At 40.3% G+C, this 16,882-nt stretch overlaps 1 protein-coding gene across 2 annotated transcripts; it reads right to left on the bottom strand.

Moving 5' to 3' along the window:
* Positions 1–596: 596 nt before the first annotated feature.
* PABPC1 (poly(A) binding protein cytoplasmic 1) lies at positions 597–16,702 on the bottom strand. 2 transcript variants are annotated; one of them, XM_083871554.1, is made up of 15 exons: positions 15,988–16,702; positions 11,297–11,490; positions 11,089–11,204; positions 9,142–9,272; positions 7,782–7,876; positions 6,121–6,258; positions 5,929–6,024; positions 5,225–5,497; positions 4,946–5,039; positions 4,668–4,778; positions 3,548–3,702; positions 3,033–3,117; positions 2,734–2,864; positions 2,335–2,430; positions 597–1,039 (listed from the first exon to the last, which is right to left on the bottom strand). In XM_083871554.1, the coding sequence occupies exons 1-14, from the start codon at positions 16,178–16,180 to the stop codon at positions 2,338–2,340; spliced, it is 1,905 nt and encodes a 634-aa protein (XP_083727680.1). In that variant the 5' UTR covers positions 16,181–16,702; the 3' UTR covers positions 597–1,039; positions 2,335–2,337. The 2 variants fall into 2 exon arrangements, with proteins under 2 accessions (XP_083727680.1, XP_083727679.1); XM_083871553.1 differs by having other exon boundaries at positions 9,133–9,272; positions 15,988–16,701.
* Positions 16,703–16,882: the final 180 nt, after the last annotated feature.

Raw genomic sequence — 16,882 nt, 5'->3', positions numbered from 1 at the left:
AAAAAGCAATTTATAGAGCAAATTATGGGCTAAACTGGGTAGAAATTACCCATTACAGGCCTGCAGAAAGGGGAAAACAAAAAATCAAGGCAGCAACTGTAGGATAATCCATCTGTGGATGGACAAACTTCAGTCTATCTGCCAACTTACAGTGAAAAGTTTGTTTTACAACAAAAGCCCTTTTACTCTCTCTTGTTTATGCATTTAACACTTAGCTTGATTATGCATTTAAGCGTTAATCCCGCAAAATTCCCACAGTTCACGTGTTAGTGCAGTCTCTTCCCACTCCAGTGCCATTGGCCATTTCACTGCAAAACCCCTTTAGGGGCACAAACTGACCTGAAGACCCCATCAGCCCTGACTGAAGACAGAATTATTTCTGTGCTAGACCAGATTCAGATCAAGCAGCAATTTATTAAAAAAACCCAAACACTTCCCCTCTCCCTCCATTTCTATGATTTAGAAGACAATCTACAGGTGTAGGCTTATCTTCTCTGCAATCCACTAAAACATAGTAAGAATGGGATTCTAACTTGGCATTCTGGAAGACAAGCTTATGAAAAATATGCTGTACAAAAGAAACCATGACAAGTAAGTCAGTGTTTAAGGAATTTTTATTAAACCAAGAATTTTATAATCCAAATTACGTTTCTTTGCTCAGCTATCAATTCTCACTGTCAACTAAAACAGTGGTGATAATCTGAGCTTTTCCACAGTAAAGAATTACAAAATTAAAGAAAGGAATGCTTTAAATTTTTGTACTGTGCTGAAAATTCTTTTCCCCTGGGTTTATAAAACATTAATTTGTATTTTTTATTTTACTATTTTTTTTTAAATTTTAAATCAATAAGTAATCTAGGACTAGCACTTGTTTTGCTAGTCCCGGCGTTGCTCTGTAACGTAAGCTTCAAAGTTTCCTTTCCTTTTTTTATTTATTTTATATTTTGCAATGTTTTTCTCAATATTTAATAGTTTTTCCATGTTTAAATTTTTTTTTTCTTCGGTGAAGCGAAGTTCTAGATTGTAGTCCCGGACAGCTCTGCAAAGAAAAACAACAGTTATGCTTTAAAACAAAAGCAGCACCTTGTATGTTTTCTACTACTTTATGCCATGCAGCACTCTGAGCTTTCACTGTTTCAATGATACCCAAGTTCCTCAGAAGCAGAATATCAGAGATCCTACCACTTTTTAGGGACACAAAAGTTTTCAAAAGTCTGCGATCTTTGGCAAGACAACACTGACTCTACAACTGGACAGTCCCTCAGACAGCACCACTTGAAGCACAATGTTACTGTGTTACTCTTGAGGCCAGCAGACTGAGGCTCATCAAATACCTACTCTAGCAGTATTTTCAATTTCCAGTTACTAAAACATCATGGACCAGACAGAGTAACAGTCTCAAAGTACAGGCATCTTAGTTTAGGAGAGACAACCTATTCAGCACTCATCTCTGTTGGGAAAGTGTCACTAGCAAAAAAAACCCCAAAAAACCAAAAAAACACCAAAAAAACCCCAAAAACCAACCAAACAAACAAACAAAAAAAAACACACACACACAAAAAAACCAACAAACCAAACCAAACCAAAAAAACAATGTGTAAAATAATGACTCAAATTCTGCCTCCAAAAGGAAAATTGCAGAAACTAAAATACCAAGAAGAAAGGAAAATTTTATGTGATCAAATGTTAAAGCAGGCACCCTCAAATGATAGCTACAAATGCGGAATGCAAGTTCACAGGCAAAACCTACCTAGACAGAAGAGATAGATTCCTTTTTATCCTTAACTTCACATTTTTTCCCTGTCAAAATTGTTGAGGTACTACCATTTGCCTCTGTCATGCACAGTTAAGATACTAACCCCACAGAAGTCAATGAAGAAGAACCACTATTTTAACTGACATTAAATTCAACCAAATATGAAGTCAAGACAACATATAGTTTAGTTTTCACTTACTGTACAATTTTAGAATTTGGTAAGTATATACAAATTACAGTGTAAATAAGCTCTTTAATTTCTAAGGGAGAAGGGGGCTGGAGTACTGTTTTAAGCTTATTTCAATTCCACAAGTTGTTCTCAATAGTATGAATAGCAACATTTGACAGAACTGCCCATTTTTGCACACATGCCTAGAACTAAGTCCAGCTAAATGTGTTTTTAGAAGCAATGACATGTCAGTAGCTTTTGCTAACCAAGTGAGCACAGAAGTTTGTTTACCATAGCTGCTACTTCCTCTGGCTGCACATGGCATAGAGCCTGGACACATGCTGCTTACAAGTCCATGGACCAAAGACTTGCCCCAGTCAACCCATGGAACTACAGTGGCCAAACTTACGTATTAAACACTTGGAACCCCAGTGGGATTATTAACTGCCTTTTGAGCAGCCTCTTTAGCTTGGTGGGCTTGTAGTACGGCTACAGCTTCATCAACCTGTTAAATACAAATGAAAAAATAATTAAAGGAAGCTTAGCAATTTCTGTATATTTAAGTTAATAATACAGTGGAAATTATACATATAAACAATGCCTGCATTGTTGCAAAGGAAAAGGAGAACATTATAATTGCAGTTCATGCAATAGTAGGTGTCACTGTCACCCTTTGAAAGAGGTTAGTTACTCTTGCCCTGAGCTAGCATTGCACTGCTGCTATTCCACTGTGCCAGCACAAACGAGTGTTTAGATCAGTGTAGAGATAACCACCTATGGAACCAGAGCAAGGCTAAAGTTCACCTACCTTCGAACGAAGAGACTCAGGAGACTCGAGCATGTGGAGGAGTTCAGAGTTGTCAATCTCCAACAGCATACCAGTGATCTTACCCGCCAGAGTAGGGTGCATGCTTTGAATAAGGGGGAATAGACGCTCACCTAGAGAGGAAAAAGTTAACCAGGGTCACATCCAGCCTAAACTTAAGGGACAAGGGAAATAAACTTGTTCTACTGCTAAAACCATTTACCCTGCATTTTTAAGACTGAAAAAGTGTACTTTAATTGCCCTTCTGCTACAATGCATAGAGGAAGGTATCGTGTACATACCCAACATCTGCTTTTGTTCTTGTGGAGGGGCAGAAGCCAACATGGAAGCAGTCAAGGGTTCCTGACCTTGCACATGGACAGCAGGCTGCAAATTAATTTAACAACATTTGAAAATCAAACCCTGGCTCATAATTAGGTGCAGCTTCAAACAGACAATATTTCACAACGCAACATACACAATGCCTACAGTGTTAAAAACATCAATGAAATTAACAACTATGTCTACTTAATCTAATACTACTGGTTAGAGCTGAGTGACGATACTGAGGATTATGAGGAACTGCCCCACTGAGGAGCAAACACTGGAATTTAGGCTAAGGTATGAGGGAACTGAAAAATACAAACAAATGGGATCATATCCTGACCCAGGTGAACTTCAAATATACTTAACTCCCTAGTAATGCTTTTACTCTACTGCCATGATGCAGAGCTTGAACTGCCCTCCCATCACCCTTACCACCTTCCTCTGCAATGTACACGAGTGAAAGCCCAGAGCAGTTCCCCAGATCACATACTTGCTGCATAGCAACCTGTGGCTGCGTGTTGAGGTGCTGCTGAGGATTGCGAACGCCCGCAGCGTATTTGTACTGTGGGACTGTGCGCACGGCAGGAGTGGCCGCAGTAGCTGCTGCTGCAGGACGTGGACCCATCGTTTGTGTTGATGTATTAGCTGAAAAAATAGTAACACAATTGCATACGTGAATAATTGTAATTATTTTGCCCAACAAACCAAGTTGAATCAAATACCTAATTTAGGTATTGTGTTACAGATTCATCTTAGCAGTATTGTCAACTGTCACATCACTGGTCACGTACAAAGGTTCAAACCTTGAAATTAACTGGATGCTACTTTCCAGTCACTTAATTCATGAATTAGCCTTTTTACATGCTATTGAAAAAGCTTCTGTGGTAAAAATTCCCCTTTGTTTGAATATTAATATAATTTCATTAAAAGCTGAAGAACACTTGATTTACTGAGCACATTATGTCAGTCAGTCTAAAAAAGATACTTTTAGGAAGTAGATGGCTGTCTGATATATTCTGGGAGAATTATGCCTTCAGAGAGGTTGTGGACTCTCCATCTCTGGAGGTGTTCAAGACCAGCCTGGATAGGGCTCTGAGTACCTTGGTCTAGTGGAGGGTTCCTGCCCCTGGCAGGGGGGTTGAACTACATGAGCTTTAAGGGTCCTTCCAACCCATTCAATGATTACAGTTAATTCTGATTCATTCAGTGATGTGCAGATTTTGCATTCATGATATTGGCTCATGATAATAAAATATGTACATGTGAAATATAAAAAAATTAGCAAGAGCTAAAATTGTATCATCTCAATATTTCTACATGCAACCTATTATTACAATTGCTGCAACTATGTTTAGAAATGACAGAAGCCATCACATAGTATTACTGAGGTGCACACTAGAGTAAGTGCTTCATCTTGAAGAGATGGGATCACAGTTGGAGTCTTTGCCAGGACAATATTTAAAGCAATTACTAGAAGGTGATATTAGCTTATTCATTAGGAATATCACACGTGATATTAAACTTACAAATGATTCTTTTGCGAGATCATGCTGAACCAGCAAAATTGGAAGAGAAGTCTAACAGTTAAATTTTGCATAAATCACACTCACCAACACGCTGCGTTGACATGACTCGTGGAACCTGGGAAGAAGCTGGTCTCATGGTACTGAACGGTGGTCTGGGTGCTGCTGGGCGGATAGCACCAGGCATGTTTTGGAATGCTGTGGTTCAGAAAAAAATATACTGTTACATGCTGAAATGCTGAGTGGCGACAACACGACAAACAGAAGACTGATACTGCAATGTCATGAAAATGTATTTGAAAGTGTGAAGGTAAAAGCTACTGAGTTTACAGCAATCACCACAAAGAGGTAAAGAAGCGACTTACGATGAGGTCTGGCACCCTGAGCAGTCCAGCGAGGACTAGGTCTAGCAAGTTGAGCGAGCTGATTAGTAGGATAGTATGCAGCACGGTTCTGAGTCTGCCAAACACAACATCATCACTTAACCTTGTTGTCTGTCAAGGGCATGCTGAACAGCCCAGCGCCCTCCCACTTCCAGATTAAAGTGCTGAAATTACTGACACACACTAAGTTACATTTACTGATAAACCTAAGCAGATTTTATACACAGTACAAAATATTCACTTCCTCATCTCTACACATACCTGAGGAATAGCTGCCATGAAGTATCCTGAAGGAGGTGCTGGCTGGTAGGGGTTGATTACAGGATTAGGTACTGCTCTTACACTTGCCATCCTCTGCATGTACTGGTTGGTGAGATGAGCTTGGCGCTCCTCTTTACGTTGGGCTAGAGCTACATATAATGGTTTAGTAGCCACAATTCTACCATTCATTTCTGTGACTGCTTTGGTGGCTTCTTCTGGTGACGAAAAGCATACGAATCCAAATCCTTTGCTGCGGCCACCTTCCATCATCACCTGTCAGTACAAAATTTAGTTTTAAAACCAAATGTTCTGTGTCATATCTATTCAACTTGCATGAGTTTCTTGTTTCAGTGTATTAGAAGTGAGATCACAGGTTTGTTTTACTGAATATTTTATAAAAATGAATATTATTGTGTAACTAGTATCTAACTGTTACCTGAATAGAGAGGAAAATCTCTTTAAAATAATAATGAGCACAATATTGCACTGTAAAGATGTAATTTTTCTCACACTAGTCTTACTACTTAATTTATTTCAAGAAAGGATGATCATATGGTGTTTAACTTGACATATACAATAATCAAGAAAGCTGATGCCTGAATTTACAGTGGGTCACAACTGTTACTGAATGAAATTTACTTTTCTTTGGTGACAGATCACTACTCATTTTCAGAGAACAGATGTGCACAATCTATGAACTTTACCTTTGCACTAGTGATTGTACCAAAGGGGGAGAACTCTTTTCGAAGACGCTCATCATCGATCCCATCATCAAGATTTTTCACATAAAGGTTTACACCCTAAGAAAACAGGCAAATTATTTTTAAAATCAAGCATCCTGTGTAAATCTCAAAATATCATATAATAGAGTTAGCCTTCTTGATTTAAAACTGAACCTGGTATCTGGTGATCCTGTCCTGCTTCATTTGTTCAAACTTGCGCTTCAGCTCCGTCTGTCTTTCCACCTTTTTCTGAGCCCGGCCAACATAGATTTGTTTTCCATTGAGCTCTTTCCCATTCATCTCATCGACAGCCTTCATCAACAAACAACAAGTTAGCAGTGCTTTCTTTGTACTCCAGCATTTTTCAGACACACAAAAAATGCAATTCAAATATAAAAAACTACATAAGGATTCCAGAAAAACAGCTAATCCATCTTAAAACACCACTAATTAAAACAAAATACCCCATGACTTCACTTATGGTAACATGAAAACTGTCTTCCAAGTACACTTCTGTCTTGTTGAAGACAAGTCACAAGGGATGCAAACCACTTTTTATATGAAGCTGAAGGAAAAAACCCAAATCGCAAGAACTATTTCTCCAGCCTCATCTTGCTAATGGCAGAGAAAAGTAAGCAAATAAAGTTGGAAAGTTTTAATTCACCTAGTTCTGTCTTTAAAAGTAAGACCTTAAACTGTAGTATCTATCAGATCTTCCTATACTAAATGTTAAGATACAGATGACACATACAGATTTTTTTTAATTTTTAGTCTTTCATTATGGAAATACTTAAAGTATGAAAATGTGAACTTTTTCCCTTTATACTGTTTTGAGTTACGACTCTTCAGATGTAAAAACTCTGGCACATATTTACTCAATTAATTTAAAACCAGAAGTCACCAGTTTATTGTATATGTTTATGATAAAAGCCATTAGACATTTTTGCAGAGATATTGGAATTTTATGTTGTTTAAAACACCCAACATGTGATTCTGACTACAGCAAGAGAAACTATTGATCAATTAATGTATGCAAGACTGAAAAATGTAGATGTTAAGACAGACAGGATTTGTTCTAATCTCCTGCTTGTACACTTGCAGTACTGACAAATCACCAAAATGCCTTTTGAAAAGCAAACTTCATTTGGTGCCATGATTTGTTCTGTACTGCATTTCTTTCCTGATGCTATGTCCCTGCTGTCACAGTAAACTGACATATCAAAGCAACTAGTTGACAAAGAATTAAGTTATACAGCATACTGGCATGTTATAGACATATACATGAATAAAAAGGACCCTTCTTCCAAAGTTACCCCTTGGAGCAAAAGCAACATCACAGGGCTCTGACTATTTTCTTACAGCTATGCCAAACATGCTTTATAAAACTAATAGCTTTCCTGCTGACTTTGCAGAGCTATAGTTTGAAAATGCAATTCTTTCTGCCTTGCACAAAGATTTTGTGCAACCGAATTGCATCCAATGATTTAGAGATGTAGTAATTTACTATGCTGTATATTGCTCAGCATCTAAGAGTCCAAATACCATTGTGACCTTTAAGCCCAACTAGCAACAGGTTTTAAAATTATTCAAGATTCCCCATTTCTACACTACTTCCAGCTGTATCACAGTATCTTGATTTAATAGGCTTCTCAGACCAACTGACATTTGCTCATAGGAAAACGTTCTAAATGACACAAACTGTGCTAGAGTAATTTAGGGAGTGAGCACCTCTCTTTGCAGTATCCCTGACCAATTAAAAAAACTTAATCACTCAATGAAACATTATTATTTGCGTCTCAGTTACAGGATTCCTAAAATTAAGTCCAAAAGCTTACTTTTTGGGCATCTTCATGTCTTTCAAAACTAACGAAGCCAAAGCCTTTTGATTTTCCACTCTCATCAGTCATAACCTTCACACTTAGAGCAGGACCTAGAAAGAGAATTAAATATTTATGCTTCATATACAGTGTATTCTTCTCACATTTTGAACAACCTATTTTGAAGATAATATTTAGTTTATTTCACTTGTATTACAAAGGACTCCTGCACCAATAATAGTACCAAGTAAATGTCACCCATTAATTACTAATTAGAAATTACTAATTCACCATTATGGCTGAACTTCTTTTCTACTGTATTTTAAACCAAAATTTCACCTCAGAGTGAAAGAAAATTTCACCATAAAATGAATGAAATTTGTCTCATCATTAAAAATTATGAAACTTGAAAAGTATTAGGGCTTCCATCCTTTGAGCCAGAGGGAGGCCCTGCAACCAGGTAAACATTTCACTATTTATCCTGGTGAAAGGCCGTCTTAGTTCCGCAGTTTCACCACCTCTGAAAAATTGCAGTTCACAGGCTCAATTGTAAGTAGCCAATTTAGCTGTAGCAGCCAAATTCGCTACTGTTTTAACCCCAGATACTTGAAGAGCAGAAAGGAATTTCCTGTACATGCTGTTAAAGGCTGCTACAGGGTAACTCTTGTACAAGGCTTTCCCTTGCTTTACATAATATCCACTGGCCAACAGCAAAAGCATAAGGGAAAGAAAATAAATTTAAAAAAAAAAAGTGAGATGGAAAAGAAAACATGAAGAACCTGTAATGGCATTAAGGGATTTTCCATTTCCTATTTTGATGGTAACTCATCATATACATTATTACATCATGGTCATACATCCACCACAATTTTGCCCTGTGTGTAACTGAGGATCAAGGCAGAGCCTCACAGCTTGGGGCTGAATTAGTTCCTTATAATTTTGTATTAGGTCAACCACCACAATGCAACTGAATAACAGAGGTAGGTCTGCAGGTCAATGAAAGCCATAGTAAATTCATTTGTCACACATCCTGTAGCTGCATTTATAAAATCAATCTGTACTAAACCAAAGAACACTTCCATTTGCAACTTTCAAAAAATTGCAGAACTCATAGACATACTATTTTCAGATTACTGAAAACAGTTCTGACAGCAGGATTAAATATGATATTCTGCCTATTTAATATTCAGATATTACTGGACTTTTGAATCTGAAACCAGAATTCAGTACCAACTTTTAAGTAACCTTTGTTACATTTTTACATCCACATCAGACAGTCCCGATTCCGTATATTTCAAGGCACTGTACAGATAAGATGCATGTAGGAAATTGAAGTTCACTTGCGTTTATATAAACATTAAGACATTACCAAACTTGCCAAAGAGTTCCTTAAGTCTCTCATCATCCATGTCTTCTCCAAAATTTTTGATGTAAACATTGGTGAATTCTTTTGCTCTGGCTCCAAGCTCTGCCTCACGCTCCTTGCGGGATTTAAACCTTCCAACAAATCTAGTTGCAGGATGAACAGAGTAACACAGATTAAAACAAGTGTCTCAAGGTTTAAAAATTTACTTTAATTCTCTGGCATTGTATTTTATTCTTAATCAGTCTCATTCACTATAGGTATGAAATTCTTCAGATAAAATATTTACGATAAAACTCAATCAGAAGAACAATTCCACTGTCCTTTGCTATATCAGCGTGTTTATATCAGTTTACAAGGCATGAAAATGCTTACAAGCCATTGGTGAGATTGTTCACACTTATAAAACCGTCTTTGACAACAGGAGTTCGACAACAGAGAGTACTAAGTAAAGAGGTTAAACAGAAATTCTAGAACACAGCATAATCCCTCTGCCATACTAAAAACATGGCAGCCTTAAAGCAGTTACTGCTCTGTGATCCAGTTTTTAAGCAAGGGATATTTAACTAACTGCCCTCCCTCCCTCCCTAACACAACCTTTCCAGCCTGTATCAGACTTTGTTTTTGGGCATAGTGGAATAAATAGTTCAACTTGCTCTTGAGTCAAATACCATTGCAAACTGGCTGGGAACACCAGTGCTTATTTCATACTGGCAGAAAAAGAGCAGAACCTGAACATAACATTCTGCAGCCCAAGGACATGCCCTAGCACAGTCTGTACATGGCTGACACTGATTTCTGACCGTAGCAAACTCCTACTTTCAAACTTTATAGCAGGCTCTAACTTTATAGTTGCAAATTTGGCAAATGTGATACAGCAGCATCCAGTACCTCAGTAATTTTTGAACTTCAGCAATTTCACCTAATTTATAGCAATCAAGTATAGAAAGAATGGAAGTGCAATGTGTTCAGCAGATTTTTATAGTGAGTGTTTTAATTTATTTCTAGATGATTAGCCTGAATAGAAATTCAAAGCAAAATTAACTCTCAGGATATATTTTACTCCTTATACCCTTTATGACTGTATGCTGACCATTTTTACTAATTTAAGGTTGTATAACAATGGACATTGAATAAAAATATCCACAATATGAACAGAACAAGCAGGAAAACTAAAGTTTCAAAATATGTTTTCCGTGTATGCATCTTGATCTACTCATCTCTACACAGAAAATAATCCATGATGGTAACCTGACGCTGATTTTTGTTATCCTTTTACCAAACTCTCCTTAAGTATTTAGAAAGCTGTTATTTTGCAATTCTATCAAACAGTATAATGATCCCCTAGGCATAGCTGTGAGGCACATTCACTCCCCTAGCCTAAATATTATTAAAGTTGCCAAATAACATTTTTTCATACAATGTAGAACAGTGACAACATTTAAAACATTATGCTTCTCTAAGTTTTATGTTCTACTCCCTAGATATGCCTATTAACAAACATTCACACCAAAATATAGGTCTTATCCAACCACGTTTTAGTGCCAAGTAACTGTAAGTATCAGATGACTCCAAAACATGGATAACACACTTATCTCACAACTCTTATAAACAAAGTATTATTCAGAATACTCAGTGGATTGTATTTTATCTCAGACCAGTAAGACCAGAAAACCAGGGAAGATTCCAAATCTTCATTACAGTATTGGCTTGTAAGACAATTAATAAAGTGATTTTTTCCCTCTGGAGTCCATTATTAGTCTTTTTCAAATTAGACTGCCTCTAGAAGAGGGAAGTGATATGACTCTTAAAATCCCTACCACTAAGGCACTACATCTTCTTAAAATGCAGTATTAGAAATTCTTCGAACCACCTTCCTTTCATAGGTAAGCTTCTAAATCTTTGCCTGGTGTAAAATGAATTTCAGTTTGCTGATCCTGAAATACTTATTTATGTACTTACACTTTGCGGTCATTAAGCAGCATACCATTCATTTTTTCAATAGCTCTTTCTGCAGCTTCTTGTGTCTCAAAATGTACAAATCCATAACCCTTGGATCCATTTTCATCACACACCACCTATTAATGAAAAACCTTGTTGTAATACCCATGGAATATTTCCAGCGTAAATTGAGGAGTTTGTGTGTCAATACACTTTATTTTCCACTAACCTTACAAGACAGGATGTTCCCAAAAGCAGAAAATGTGTCATACAAAGCTTTGTTATCAATTGATTTGTCCAAATTTTTGATGAAGATGTTTCCTACACCACTTTTGCGTAGAGATGGATCGCGCTGAGACCACATGATGCGCACTGGTTTGCCTTTAATGACGTCAAAGTTCATGGTGTCCAAAGCTCGTTCAGCTGGAAAAACATTATGGAATTAGTAGAAAATGCTAGTTATCTTAATAATATTTTTACTATTTCAAGTCCAGCACCATCACCAAGCTGAAAACCCAAGTCTCCAATGTACTCTGTTGCACACAAGGAAGAACTGGCAAAAACTTCTCAGCAAAAGCTGCACTTTGGAAGGAGCACAAGTCAGCTGAGAAAGCTGCAGAAATCTCATTAGCCCATAAGACTAGATCTATGAAAAGATGGTACTGTGACAGGAGAAAATGCAGCAAGTGGCAGCTGATACAGAGTTTTAACATTTGTGAAAACTGGCTGGCTTCTCCCATGTCACATAGATGTATACTGTGTCAATAAAAGTGCTTTTGAGGTACTTCTTGGGCCTATATGAAGCCTTTTGCAAATATTAACATAAGAACACCTCCAACACCAATAGCCCTAAACTGACAAAATTTCTTTGCTAAGTGGACATTCAGGCCTCATTCAGGCAGCTATTGCATGCAACTTCCTCAGAGACCAAAAATATCTGTGATAAAACTTCTGGTCAAGAGACAGCTCAAAGAGATTCAAAACTAGCACACACTTAGAGAATCTGAAATGATACATATGAGATCAGTGAAGGAGCAAGCTTTAAAACAGCAAACCAGGGTAATGTAAACCAGGTTTTGTTACTGCAATGGAGTAGTTTTTCCAGTAGAGCTCCATAACTAACTTTTCAAATCCTGCATGTAAAATCTCTCGTGTATTTAGATGGGGAAGTATCAACACTTGCTCAGTTTCCATATGTCCCTTCAAAGCCACAAGACATGTCTGTGATGTTTTAACTCAACCTGTGTATTTAAGCACAAAAGAGCAATAGTTCTCAAGTACAGCAGCTCCTTTTCATCCCTGTTCCTGTAAGTCTGGAAGAACACTGAAAAAAGTCCCAACAAATACCTGAAGTCGCACCCATGGGTACTAACTCACTTCACTGTAATTTGCAAGTATCAGAACAATATGATGTTAACAAGACTGAAATCAGCATAACTGTTTCAGTTATGATTTTTTGGGGAGGACTAAGGGCAAATCACATGGTGAAAACTCTTATTTGATGTTTTTGTTCTTGAAGTGTTGCTTTTGTCTTGAGTCATACTGTTGCACGTCATGTCCAAAGAAAATTTGTAGTGAGTCTGGGATTCAGATGATGTATCGTGTTTTATATCCTTTCTTGTGACATTTTCAGATTAGAAATAAATTTGAAAAATATATTCTCTGAGGCATCCATAGGCATTAAAGAGATGGACATCAAACATCTTCATGGGGAAAAATATTATTGATACTAATACTATATTCACATGACAGTAGCAACTCCACAACTTCTTTAATGTGAAGCCACAAAAATTACATGCCAATCTTCTAAATAAGTTAATAAAGCTTTCAAAAATACAAAATAAAAATATTTAATATAAATTAAGCAGGAGAGAAAAGGCAACCTAGGCAGTGTTAATGAGAAAGAGAAATCATTGGAAGGTTCTGTACTACAAAAGTGGGGGGAGGAGATTAAAAAAAGGAAAAACAACCTGTGGATATCAGACTGGCCACAGCAGAAACTTGTAAGACTTCACTACTGCCCTGGAAGTCATTAGAATTATTACTGCCAGCACCAATAGATGTGCCAGCAACAAACAGTTCATTATTTCCAGAAGTAGTAACAGGGTTTCTTCCTTCACTAGAAAAAAGGCTTTTCTAAAACATGCTAATTGCTTCTAGAATTATCCTGACGGTCCTCAAAAATGCGTGTTTCTAGACAAATTTCCCAACCATCTGACTGAGAGTGAGTCCATGGGTCCTTTGCAAACATTACTCTTAACAAACAGTGAGCCTGTGTCTTAGACCAGTACAATTTCTCCACTGGGACAGCACAGAAACTCCAACAGCTCTCCTTATCTCTCCTTTGGAGCAGAAGTACAAGCAATTTAAGTTTTTTTCTGCCTAATCAACACCACACTGTCATTCCAGGGTACATTACTAGACTCCATCTACAACCAGGTACAGGCTACTCACTAAAATTCCCAACGAGTGGAACTGGCTCGCTTTCATTACATTTCAGTCATAAAAGGCTGTGCCGGTTGCAGGAGGCAGCTCCATTCAGCAGCGAACTTGTTACCAATGGACACACCTACCCGGGCTGGACTTCTGCTGATTCTGCTGGAGCTCTCATTCAATGACTCACCAGCTCCCATTTTAGTCGTGAGCAACTGGACAGTCCACTTTAACAATTTCAAAATCACTCAGAATATACACTTAATGCCACCCCGTGCTAAAGGTAAACAGCAATAGCTATGAAATAAAAACTCTGGGAATCGAATCCATTCTAAAAACCCAAAGGATTCTGATGCAGTTTCAGATTACTCAAGAATATTTCTAGTTTAGTGACTAAACAAGATTGCCCGAGTTTTACTCCAGACTATGACTCAAATTCAGAGAAGTCACAATTCTGAAACGTGTGCATACCTCACACGTGTGTCATCAGGCCTAATTAGTTTTTAGAAGAGCTTTGAGATCCCTCGTTTACAGACAGCTGCTGATGTCAAGCACACCTTCAAAGCTATTTGTCAAAATCCAAGGTAGCTCTTACTAGCTGTTCAACAGGCTAAACCCATAAAAGGTATTTAGTTTGGAATCAAAACAAAACCAGGATGATTTTAGTAACTATTCACCCTCAAAACTCCTACTTCAGGATCTCTGTAAATGGACATGATGACCTATAAAAAGCCCCCAGCAAATGCTTTCTAGGTATTTGCCAAGAATATAAAATTCTGAAAATGTTGAAAAAATACAATCACCCAATACCATTGAAGTGTATTTTAAACAATGGCTTCCAGATATGTGCCAGATGCAGGTTTGACAAGTATATGAAATATTCTTAGCTGAACTGGACTAGTTATAGACTAAAATATGTGTGTCTCCCAAAGCCTCAAAAACACTGAGAACATTTGGAGTAACAGCACCTTTCTAAGAGGCATATTCAAAAACTGAATTAAGCACTGCTCTGGTGCAAAAGCACTATTTGTTCCCACATTTGACAAATTTACAGACCAAGTCACAAAATGCACTGGTTGCTCAACTAATGACAATGATAAAGTCAGCCCTTATGGAACTCTGTCAATACTAAGGAGAAGCAGCATTTGAATCACCTTCACCTTATGCCCTGACATTATTATATCACAGTACTGACCTGTGCTAACCCCTTATTTTTCTGAGAAACTCTACGACATTTTTATTTAATGAAAGCAACGTATGTCAAAACAAGTATTCAAATTGTCTCACCCTAAAGAATGGCTGAAGAATCAAAAGCTCTCTGAACTGAGAGAACTGATAACAGGTGGAGTATCTGCCTATCAAGAATATGAGGCACTAACTTTTACTACTTACATACAGATACTATCGGTACACCAAAGTCTGATCTGATAACGGCTGTATGCTAAAGCTAATTCTAAAATCCAGTTAAATATAATTGCATGAAAAGTTTGTAATTTAAGTATCTAACTTTCATACGCTTGAAAATAAAGCCATTATAATAGAAAGTTGTTTACTTAACTGCACTTGAAATCACGTATCTTCTAGTTAGCCAATTACTTTTTTTTTGTTTTTTTAATTGCACTCCACAAAACTTAGAACCAGTCACATTCGGTTCTTTGAGTGAAACAGCCTCCAAAATGGATCACACTGTGTTTCCCAATAGGAATAAAAACTACAGAGGAAAGTTTCTCTACCGATTAACTTTAGAGAAACAGTAACACTTCGTGAAAAAAAAAAAAAAAATTAAAAAAAAAAAAAAAACCAAAAAAACAAACCCAAAACAACCAAGTTTCATATAAAAAGGCGACTTGGGAGAACCAACGTCAGGGAATTTCCTGCGAAGGGACAGAAATGGGAGCAGAGCTGTGGCTGCAGCTCCTGAGGAAGCAGCCCAGGGAGGCCCCGAGCCCTCCCATGCCCTCCCCGCACGTGACAGACCTGCCATGGTGTTTCACCAAACGCTCCGGCCTGGACGCCCCTGAAACTCCCCAGGCCACGCCGGTGCGCCCTACTTCCTTCTCCCGGCCTTTTAACCGCGCACTCACACACACACACACCCAGCCCCTGCGCGCTTATTAAAAGGCGCTAATGACCGCGATGTTTTCCTTAAGCCACCATTCAGCCCAGACGGACGCGAAGAGCTGCGCGCACCCCCATCCCCGATCCTCCCCAGGCCCCCGGGCGCTCCCCCGCCCATGGCCGGGGCCCCGCGGCCGCTGTGGATCCGCGGAAGCGCCTCCCTCCCCCCCGCTCCTGCGGCCGCCACGAGGCGCGGGCGGCCCGGGCCGCGTGTGAGCGGCGGCCCCGCCGCCAACTTCCCCCCGCGCCCCGCCGGGTCCGCCCCGTCCCGGGCGGCAAAATGGATGCGGGGCGGCGGCCGGGGCGGCGGGCAGGGGACTAACATGGCTCCGCCGGCGCCCGCCCGTCCGCCCGCGGCCCGGCACTCACCGTCGGCGGGCTGCTGGAAGTTGACATAGGCGTATCCGAGCGAGCGGCGGGTGATCATGTCCCTGCAGACGCGGATGGAGAGGATGGGCCCGGCGGGGCTGAACTTCTCGTAGAGCATGGCCTCGGTCACGTCGGGGTGCAGGTCCCCCACGTAGAGCGAGGCCATGGGGTAGCTGGGGGCGCTGGGGTTCATCCTGCCGCCGTCTCCCGGCGCGGGGGGGGCGCTGACGAGGCGGAGGCCGCGGCGGTCGGTGCGAGCGGGGCCGTCGGAGGCGGCGCGGGGCCGCTCGGACTCAACGGCTGCGGCGGGTGCGGCGGATGGGCGGGCGAGGGTCGGGTCGCTCCGTGCGGGCCGGGTGGAGCTGGCGGCCGCGGGTGCTGCGCTCGGTGGGGTCGGTCGGGCTCGCTGTGTGTCTCCTCTCGGCTGCGCCGGGTCCGGGGGCTTCGCTTCACCGGGTTATTTTATATCAAACCGGCCGTTTGCAGAAAGGTTGTCGGGAAGGTTGGATGAGAAAAAGAGGATTGGTTGTTGTTTTTTTTTAAAAAGGTTTTTTTAAGATTTTTGGATTTTTTTTGGCTTTTTTAAATATTTTTTTTTTAGTAATAAATGGTGCTGCGGGGCCGGGCCGGCGTGTCCGGATGGTCCGGAGCACACGCACTGCGCACACAGCTCCGACGGCGGCCGGGGGACAAGGGGGCGGCCGCCGCCCCGGCCGCGCTCTATATATACCCGCCCCGCCCCCCCCCGCCCCCGCCGCGCTGCGCGCCACGCACCGCGCCGCGCGCACCGCGCACGCGCACCTGCCGGCGGAGGCGGGGACACGAGCGGCGGCCGGCGAGGGGCGGCGGTTCCGGCGCATGCGCGGGGGCGGGGCGGGGCGGGAGGGGGCGGCCT

The sequence above is a fragment of the Zosterops lateralis genome (assembly GCF_965231275.1).
Source record: "Zosterops lateralis genome assembly, chromosome: 1".
In the NCBI taxonomy this organism is placed as follows: domain Eukaryota; kingdom Metazoa; phylum Chordata; class Aves; order Passeriformes; family Zosteropidae; genus Zosterops; species Zosterops lateralis.
Note: the sequence above shows the minus strand (reverse complement) of the source record. Positions and strands in the feature narration are given on the sequence as shown.